Source organism: Indicator indicator, chromosome 27, assembly GCF_027791375.1.
Source record: "Indicator indicator isolate 239-I01 chromosome 27, UM_Iind_1.1, whole genome shotgun sequence".
In the NCBI taxonomy this organism is placed as follows: domain Eukaryota; kingdom Metazoa; phylum Chordata; class Aves; order Piciformes; family Indicatoridae; genus Indicator; species Indicator indicator.
This window is the reverse complement of record NC_072036.1, coordinates 10,825,789-10,835,170: the sequence shown is the minus strand read 5'-3', so window position 1 is coordinate 10,835,170 and position 9,382 is coordinate 10,825,789. Positions and strand designations below refer to the sequence as shown.

Here is a 9,382-nt window from a genome sequence, read left to right as displayed (position 1 = left end):
TCAACAGCTCTCAATCATATGATGTCCCAAATCAATGTAATGCTATTAGAGCAGGCAGCTGAATAAGTCCTAGAAAGTTGAAGTTTAATAGATACAGAAAAAATAACCTCTTTTTTTGTTTGGTTGATTGTTGTTTTGTCTTTTTTTTCTTAAGGCAGCATGCCTCTCCCAGCCACGAGAAGGTAACTTCATGCAATCAGCAAGAGAAAGGTGGTTTGAGGTTGGTTGTTAGAAGCTACCTTAGAGCAAACTGACTGCTGACCAAGAAATTCACGTGTTTAAACAAAGGGAGATAAATTCCTCTTACTGATAAAAGACAAAAAGGCAGTCATATGGGTGGGACCCATCACAAACACAGCATTTTACTTAATACTATACTGTCAACTTGGCTTTAAAACCCAAGTTTTGAGTTCTGTCCCAACTCAAAGCAACCCACAAAAAAAACCAAGAAAAGCAATGACTTGAAGACCTTTAGGACTGAGGTTTGGTTTGTTTGGTTTGTTTTTGTTTTTTGTTTTTTTTTACATTTATTTGAGCCTTAATGCAAAGAAAAAAAAATTAACATTCTAGGCTCCAAAGCCAGTCAAGTACCATCAGACTATTTCATGGGGTATTTGGACAGGCATCAGACAGAGCTTCCAAGATCAATGTAAATTTTCAGCTGTAATGGCCATTCATTCTTTCCTCAAGGTTAGACAAGACATTTAAAAATGGGAGCAAAGACTGGCATTCCTTAACCTCAATTACAGCTATAAATCCTCTCAATCCCACCCTTCTCCCAGACCAGGACTATCCCAACCAAACTGAATTGCTGGTACTGCTGCAGGGGTTGAATGGAGCCCACAGCCTGTCAGTACTGCTGAGCATCCCTGCAGGACTTTCTCCATCAGCTTTGGAATCCTGCAAGCTTGGATTTGTTTACATTCATCTATTTCACAAGCCAGATGTTTTTAAACCAGTTCTGGAAAGTGAGCAATTCCCAACACAGTGTCTTCACTGTCTTTCAGGGCAGTTTTTAAGTTAGAGAACCCTTTGGTTCATTTACTGCTAAATAAAAAGGTAACTTCTCCCCTGCTAAGTTCCTCTGTATTAAGCCATAACAAACTCCAAACCAGGAAACTCAGCATCTCCAGTGACTTGACTTTACCTCACTTCTCTACAAAAACAACACCAAACACAAACAAACAGAACTACCAAACACCCTTTATAATTAAAAAGGAAATAACACAACAGAAAAAACAGTGAAGCATCCCCAAGCAGCCATCCAAAATAAGCCTCTGAAAAAAAAGTAACACTTGACAAGTGATTATTTTAGTGGTTAAAGTGTGCAAGTGACTAAATATGTTGCTTGTTTCAGAGACAGCTGAACACTGCAGTCAGCAAAGACCACTCTGCACTGGCAGTTCTGTTGCTGGCTTTGGGTATAGGATTTTACCACTTTCTCTCCATCTTTTATGGCTTTGTTTTTTCTTTAACAGATACCAGTAGCATGAGTTTAGACCAATAAAGGAAATACAGAAACTTTTCTTTTTTTTTTAAGGTTTTCTGTCAATTCCAATTGTGGCATTATTTTGAATCAAACAATGCTCCAGGCAAGAACACCAAATATCATTTCAAGTTCTGACTTGGTATGAAAATCACCTCGGAAAGATTCAGAACCCAGGCTTCTGTGAAACAAACGTGACAAACAACAGAAGTGTAGTTTTTCTATTGGTGAGAAGTACCAAAGCTCGGAAACAGAAAAACAGCAGCTTCAGCCCAAGACTGAAGAAAAACCACAGATTTTTTTCAAGCTCAGAGTCCATACAGTGTCACACAGCCCTGCCTTGTTAATATCCTCGCTTAGAAGTCAGACAGCATTTTGTTTAACTTGTGTTGCTCCGTATCATTACCACTAAACCATAATTAACTCCTCTTTTGTGCCAGCCTCATTCCAACACAATTGCACCCACTGTACACCAGCAGCAGCTCTCAGGTTTTGTTTTGCAGCTCAGCTGTATTTTTCTTGGATGTTCACGAGACCGGCATTTGACTGGATGCGCTTGGCTGGAAAGGGAAAAATTACATGAAAATTGAACACAAAGAATTCCACAGAAGCAGTCTCTCCACTCCCTCCATTTATCCCACACAGACTTGCAAACAGCTTTCTGCTCACGTCCAGGAACTTTAATGAAAAGATATGGCTGAAGCTCTTCTCTACCCCTCTTCAGGGGACGGCAGCAGACTAATAGTCGCTATTAGCGCCGTCAGCACAGCTGCAGGCAGAGCTGGCTGGGCACCCCTCTCCCACCAGAGCCAAGCCAGTCCCTGGCACCACCCAGCTCTAACAGGGAAATGCCAGCACCAGCACTTACGCAGAATGAGGATCCTCTTCTTCTGCTTCGAGTGAAGGAAGCTACTGAGATAAAAAACGATAGGTAGGAAAAGAATAAAGGACGAGACTGCGATCACCGGGACCGTATCGCTGCAGGGACGGGAGCAGTTGAAAGTCCTGCTCCAGAGCTTCCGAGTGATGTTCATCTAGAACAAAAACATAAGCCAGCATGAAAGCAAGCAGATGCCTTTTTTCTCTGCAGCAAGGCAAATCAAGACATCAAGACGTTCAAGCTCAAATACAAGACTTGAACAGATCTCCCCACGAAAGGCAGCAAATCCCTGCAAACGTCCAAACAGACAATTTAAAGTGAGCCAAGACTTCCCATCAGGACTTTCACAAGCCTCACACCAGACTCTCCTCAGACACTGCCATGTGCCTGCTTCCCAGAGAACCCACTGACAGCCTGCAGACACAGGGCTATGCCCACACTTTCAGCAGCACTCCTTTTGCCCAAAGAGGTAAAACCACACAATGTAACAAAGCTTTTTCCAAACATGTCGTCAGTGCTTTGGACCCCTAAAAACAGCTGCTGCAATAAGGAACCAGTTATTACACTGGCTGGAACAACAGCAGTAAAGCTTCACATTAAGAGCCAGGAGATTAAGAGATTATTATTTTTTAAATCCAACCCCTTCACAGTAAGAAGAAATCAAAGTGCAGCTACTCAGACTGGAACACACTTGGGTGATCAGGAGCTTCAGTGACACTCCTGCTGTGCTGACTGAAGACAAGGGCCTAGCAAGCCAACCCCACCAAGCTCCCCAGGGGACATCAAGCTGCCCACGGCACTGCTGCCTGTGCCTATACCAAGCAGGAAAGGCCAATGCCTAGCAAGACAAGCACAAACAGCTCAGATTCATAAAGCCCTCCCTGTTGAGTATCAGTCAACACTTACTGCATCTTCCACGTCGATACACAAGTGTGCAGAGTGCCCAGACTCACCACCTTGCCTGTTCATCCTTTGCAAGCTGTTATAAAGGTCATTCAACTTTTTGTAGGTTTCGTTGCAGTTTCTACATACTTCTGTGTTGTTATTTGGTGACAGGTAGGTGATTTGTCCCTAGGGATACAAAAGAGCATTTACACAGAGTTGTAAGGCATTGTTAAAAAAAAAAAAAAAAACAAAAAAAAATTTAAAAACTAGAGCAAAGTTTGACCCAAAATCTGTATTTCTAGCAGAAGTGCCTTGTCTCTCAGCCTTTTCTCATAAGGCAGTGCTCCAGTCCCTTCATCATCCTTGTAGCCCTATATAATTATCAACTATAGTGGATTCAGAAAGTCTGGTGTGAAGTGGCATTGCAATTATATATAAAAAGAAGTCAAGGTGAGCATTAGAATTAATTCTAGTCTCTTGACCTGTAACCATCTGCACTTTGCAGATCACTGTTTTAATCTGCCTAAAATTCACCAACTCACCAGCTATTTATTTGCCTGATATGTATCTGTAGTTTATTCAGTGTAAGTAAGATTTTGGTAGCAATTAAAGGATTTATTACCTAAATACACAGCATAAATACCTGAAGGTTATGTTCAAAACATGTCAGGGATTTATTGAACAAATCCAGGAATTCTACAGTAGAATCTGATAATCCCTCACTGCTGTTCTTTAAACAATCTGTCAAAGAGAGAGAAAAACATCAGAATATTCTAATTTCTAACATTTCCATAGCCAACAAGCCCCAGACACTCCAGTGCTGCAAAAAGAGCTCTCAACTCTACAAGGCAACACTGGTGTTTCCTTAGCTGCCTGCCACTGATGTCTCAGACCCTCTGACCCAACTCTCCATCGAGAACGTATTTCAAATTAATTGGCCTTGATTAAGTGAAAGATGAAGACTATCATCAAGAGCTTTCTCAAGAGGGGGTCTGAATTATCTTTGGACTTGTAAGATCAAACAAGACATTACTTTTATTTTCTACGCTGCACAGCCAGCTTTGCACAGCAGCAGTAACAGCCGTTGTGTGAAAGCAGAAGCACCAGCATTGGAGATACAGCTGGAAGCATCCAGGAAACAACTAGACCATAAACACAACAGATTTGGAGTGCAGGTTATTATTAGGAGTTGACCATTTCATCAGTTTGAGGGGAGCTCTGGTGCTTTCCTCAACCCTAACTTGCCACTGCTTCCTTCCACCCCACTTCAGATGGACATAAGAAGGCAACAGTGGTTTGGGGATTTAGATGTTCAACCACAGCACTGTGAGAGCAAGCCAACATCCTAGAGCAATCTCCTGAGAGAAAGAAGCACCATCTGTGTTGAGGGTGAGCATTCAGCTGGACACTGAGTAGGCAGCACACAGGTTACAAGCTAAGCACAGCAGGACCTCACAGACCACAGAGCTCCTGCTGTGTTGCCTCTCCAGCCCTTATGCAGCCCAGACTCACAAAGGAGAACAAATTCTTCTAGGCTCTCAAGGGGCTCTGCAGCAAACCCAGCACCTTTAACACGCAATCCCCTAGATCCCTCAGCTTTCCAGTGCACTTGTTAGTGTACAGTCCCACTCCCCAAACCACTGGAATGGCAAAAAAGCTGTAGATCAGCTGGAAGAATGGCACAGCACCATGAGCATGAAGCCAGCAAGATACTGGAACAGTCCTGGGACACCCTCCACCCATAAAATGAAATCAAAAGCATGGCTGAGGGGCCAGATACTGTTCAACATGTAAGGATTCCAGAGCTACTGAAGCAAAAAGGTTGGCAGTTAAAAAAAAAAAATCATTTAAAAAAGGAAGATGGGAGAAAAACAGAAGAAACTGCAATGGGAAGTATTCAACAAGGTCTGTAGATCCCAAAGAAAACTAGCAAGATTACCTTTTGAAAGAACAGCCTAACAAAAATATTTATGTAACAAGTTTTCCAGCAGAGTAGTACCCTCAGATTTTTGGCAGCATCCCTCAAAGAACAAAAAGCTCTTGTAGCCTTTGTCCAAGTGGCTCTGGTTTAGGATTTGTGTGTTATCTCCTGACTGTCTTTAAACAAATGCATACAGTCCTGATCTGTGCAAATTTGAGGGGATAAGTCACAGCAGTAACATGAAAGCTACAGAAGGAGTCACATACTTGCACAGTTGGCTGCCTCCCAGGTTTCATTAAAGAACTCCGAAAGGGTCACAACCATCTGCAGCCTGTCTGAGGTCAAGATGCTTTTGGCACAATTGTGGCTCTCAGAAGAATTCTGGAAGGAAAAAAGGAAACAACAACCAAAGAAAAATATTGCAATCAAGTGTTAAAACTACAAAGGGAACGTTTTGAGATGTATTTTAGGCAAGCAGAACTAAACAATCAACACATCAGTACTTCTAGAACAGGCAGAGCAGAACTGATGGAACAGCAAAAATCTTCTCATCCTTTAATTCATATCATGAAGAAGACAGCCTACTGCACATGGTCTTTGAAGATGTACTAGGACTTTATGCAAGTCAGTGAAAGAAAAAAAGCAAGCACAGAGACAGGACCTCCTCTGTCAGGCACCTCATATTCATCCATTTCTGGGCTGCTGCCCCAGAAACCAGCTCAAGGCAAATGCAGTCAGAGAAGACAGGGTCACTCTCATTAAGCTGAATATTTGAAGGAGCTGAACCAAAACAAGCCAAAAGAGAAAACAATTTCCAAGACAGCTGTACCAACCTATTGTATCAGCAGCAAACTTCCCCCACCATGCAGGCACACCAGGAAAGCAGTCCTCTGCAAAGTGGCTGCTCCCCCCAAACCCATGACTGGGCTCTCATAGCTGCCAAGCTCATCTGTCTTAGCAGGCACCCAACACATCCCATCCTCAAAGCAGGCACTGGCACAGCTCTTACAGGAACTTATTCTCTGGACCAGGCTCCTGAAAAATGCAGAGCTACTCTAAAAGCAGTTCCAGAATAAACAGGAAGCATCCCTATCAGAATTCAGAGCAACAGTGCTCTCCTTCAAAGCTTTATTTTCTCCCTCAAATCACTGATACAAAACCATGACCTCCAGTCAGCTGACTCCTGTTTTCTAGCTCCTGGTTCCTGGCTGCTAAACTGACTTAAGCACTCCTCAAAACTGCAAAAGCTGCCAAAACCCTCTTTGATAAGTGACGTGGGACACACAAGAAAATAATCTCTTTAACAAGAAACATGTTCCTTACAGAGCTTTATGAGAGACTCAGTTTCCACTTCTCTTTCTTACAACAGGTTTATTTAAAAAAAAAAAAAGTTTCCCTTGGAGACTCAACTGCAGAAGTTGAATATTGCCACATCTGGCAACTCCTGCTTTCACCCACTTTCATTTCTACTGAGTTACAGAAAGTCATTGATCCAGGAAACTCTCTGGTTGCTTCATTAAGGAACTTCCTCACCAGCTGGACTCCTAAGAGGAGGGAGAAACTTTAAATTTCTCCTAAGGGGGAGAAACTTTAAATTCAAATCTGAATCAAGTAGACCTCAATCATTCCTTAAGTATGTTTGCCTGATTTATTCTTTAACCAGCCCAGTGAGGAGGATTTTACCTGTCAGACATGTCCAAACCTAACTTAGCTGCTTCTTTCAGATTCACTTTCACTGTTGTAAGATGGTAAAGATAAAAAGACCTGATACACTGACTGAGGCTGTAAGAGGTCACTTCCTTTATTTATTTGGTTAGTTAATCCACACACAGAAGAAAAGCCAAAGACTCTCTAACACAGACAGGTCTCCCACATCACACAATGGACACTCCTCCCAAGCTGCCAGTATTCAAGCACAGCAGCTGCAACAAGTTCACACATACCCTAAGCACTGGGATGTGCTGGCAACCTAATCCTAGCCAAAACATCATGTTGGACATACCCAAGAGAACTACTCTCTCTTGCTTTCACATTACCTACTCACTGGTCTGAAACAGCTTCCTGATGAGAAACAAATAGACTACAGGTTTGCAGGCTAAGACAAGAGACAACTGGCTAGACATTTCACAGAATCAAAGAATGGTGGGGGGTGGAAAGGAACTCTGGAGATCATTTAGCCCAGCCACCCTGGTAAAGCAAGGCTGCACAGGATTGCATCCAGGAAGGCTCTGACTATCTTCAGAGAAGGCCACTCCACAGCCTCTCCAGGCAGCCTAGTCCAAGCTCTATCAACCTCTAAATAAAGAAGTTTCTCTGTATGTTCAGAAGGAACTTTCTGTGTTCCAGTTTGTGTCCATTGCCCCTTGTCCTGTTGCTAAGCACTGCTGAAGAGTCTGGCCCCATCCTCTTGACACCCACACTTTAGAAGCACTGAGAAGATCCCCTCTCAGTCTTCTCCTCTCCAGGCTAAGCACCCCGGGAACTAACTTTTACAAGTGGATACACTGGATGAGAACATGCAAAACTTGTCATGAACTACCTCCAACACTAGGCCATGAAAAAAACAAAATGACCAAGAGTCTGGAGGATGTAAAAACAAAGCCCTGCTTTGGTCAAGGTTTCCCTTGAATGGGGTCCAGAAACTCCAGCAAGCACTCAGGACTTCCAGTGTGCTGCCACACATTCTCATCAGCTTTGGAACCAATAACACTGTGACATGGCTCTCCTCAGATGTGCATCACTCATGTCACAGAGATCATCAATTTTCCAAGAAGTGCCAAGCAACTAAGCTCTGGCAGTGTTCCTCACTAGTGCTGTACAACAACCTGCAAGCCAGGGCACCGTTTTAGCCATTGCAACATCAGCAAGAACAACTCAAGTTTTTCCACTTTTCCACTTGCACAGAGGAGCAAAGCTTTCTTTCTGCAGGTGAAGCAGCTTGCTTGTCCCTAACCATGCCAGCAGCTGCCTGCACAGACCACGCCACTATGCAGCAGACAGTAGCTGTCACTACCTGCAGTGCTTCCCAAACACACTCCCAGCCTCTGCTAAACTGCCTTACACACCTGGCAGGTGGATGGAAACTGACCTCCACAGGCTGGAGACAGGTTTACCCACAAGATGGGTGCCCCACTCACCATGTTAGTGTCACAGATCACATCACCAGCTGTACCCAGGCATGGCCCAACACAGGCAGTCACCTCTCCTGCCCCTCTGCGCTGGCCCAGGGTGCAGAGCTGGGCTAGACAGCGACTGTCAGGCCGCAGGGAAGGGTGAAACAGCAGTGCTTCGGTGTCGCGCCTTCCCCAGCAACCCACACCCTCCTGCGTGCGGCGCAGCTGCACTCTGATACAGAACTTACAGGACTGGAAGCCTCAAAGGAACTTCCCAGGCCGCCTAACCCTGCACCGGTGCGCGAAGGGCCGCACGCTGGTACCCGCCCCGGGCAGCCTCGCAGTCTCCCTCACCCGCCCGGCCCCGCGGACGCACCCCGACGGCACGGCCGATGTTGCCGTACTGTGCGAGGAGCCGGTGATAGTAAGGGTGGCAGGCCTGGCAGAGCCGCACCGGGCGGGCGCGGCGGCCCAGGCAGTCCGTCAACGCCGCGCTGTCCTCCGCGAAGGCGACGAGGAGGCGGCGGCACTCCGGCTCCAGCTCGGGGAGATCGCCAGGCAGCCCCGCGCCCCACAGCTCCTCCGCCAGTTCCCCCGCCTCGCCCAGCACCTCCAGCGCCAGGGGCCGGCGCATGTCGCCGGCGGCGGGGCCGAGGGTAAGCACCAGAGCGAACAACAGCTGCAGGAAGCAGCGCAGCGCCGCCATGACGGCTGCGCTAACGAACCGGAAGCGTCGCGCCGGGAAACCACCCGCCCCCGCCGAGGGGCGCCGCCGCTCATTGGCCACGACGGGGAGGGGGCGGGGAAAGAGGTGGGGCCGAGCGTGGGCTAGCTGAGGGCAAGAACGGGAGGGGGAGATGGCTGCGGGCAGGGCGAGTGGCGGGGTTCCATGGGGTCTGGTGGGGTCTCTTGGGGCACGTCGTCCCCAGGCCCGGGTGAGGGTAAGAGGATATACCCAGCTCAGCCAGCTCCGTGTCACCTGGCCCACCTGACATTAGCTTGTTCCAGTTGTGCAGAAATGTCACAGCATGGAAATGTCCAGGATGGATTTGTGCTGTCAGGTGAAAATACGACAGCGAAGGTAACGATAATGGTCA

General features: G+C 46.1%; 1 protein-coding gene across 1 annotated transcript; it reads right to left on the bottom strand.

Annotated features, from left to right (window-relative positions):
• Positions 1 to 555: 555 nt before the first annotated feature.
• On the bottom strand, positions 556 to 8,991 carry OSTM1 (osteoclastogenesis associated transmembrane protein 1). Its single transcript, XM_054393066.1, has 6 exons — positions 8,662 to 8,991; positions 5,439 to 5,553; positions 3,895 to 3,992; positions 3,273 to 3,437; positions 2,355 to 2,520; positions 556 to 2,046 (listed from the first exon to the last, which is right to left on the bottom strand). The coding sequence occupies exons 1-6, from the start codon at positions 8,989 to 8,991 to the stop codon at positions 1,991 to 1,993; spliced, it is 930 nt and encodes a 309-aa protein (XP_054249041.1). The 3' UTR covers positions 556 to 1,990.
• Positions 8,992 to 9,382: the final 391 nt, after the last annotated feature.

Bases quoted from the DNA above. Each gene is read 5' to 3' on its own strand.
- OSTM1 (XM_054393066.1), bottom strand. From the start codon at position 8,991: ATGGCGGCGCTGCGCTGCTTCCTGCAGCTGTTGTTCGCTCTGGTGCTT. The intron at 5,554-8,661 runs GTGCGTCCGCGG...TTTTCCTTCCAG, and splicing joins ACATCGGCCGTGCCGTCGGG to AATTCTTCTGAGAGCCACAA. The intron at 2,521-3,272 runs GTAAGTGTTGAC...TTTTTGTTCTAG, and splicing joins GTATCGACGTGGAAGATGCA to ATGAACATCACTCGGAAGCT.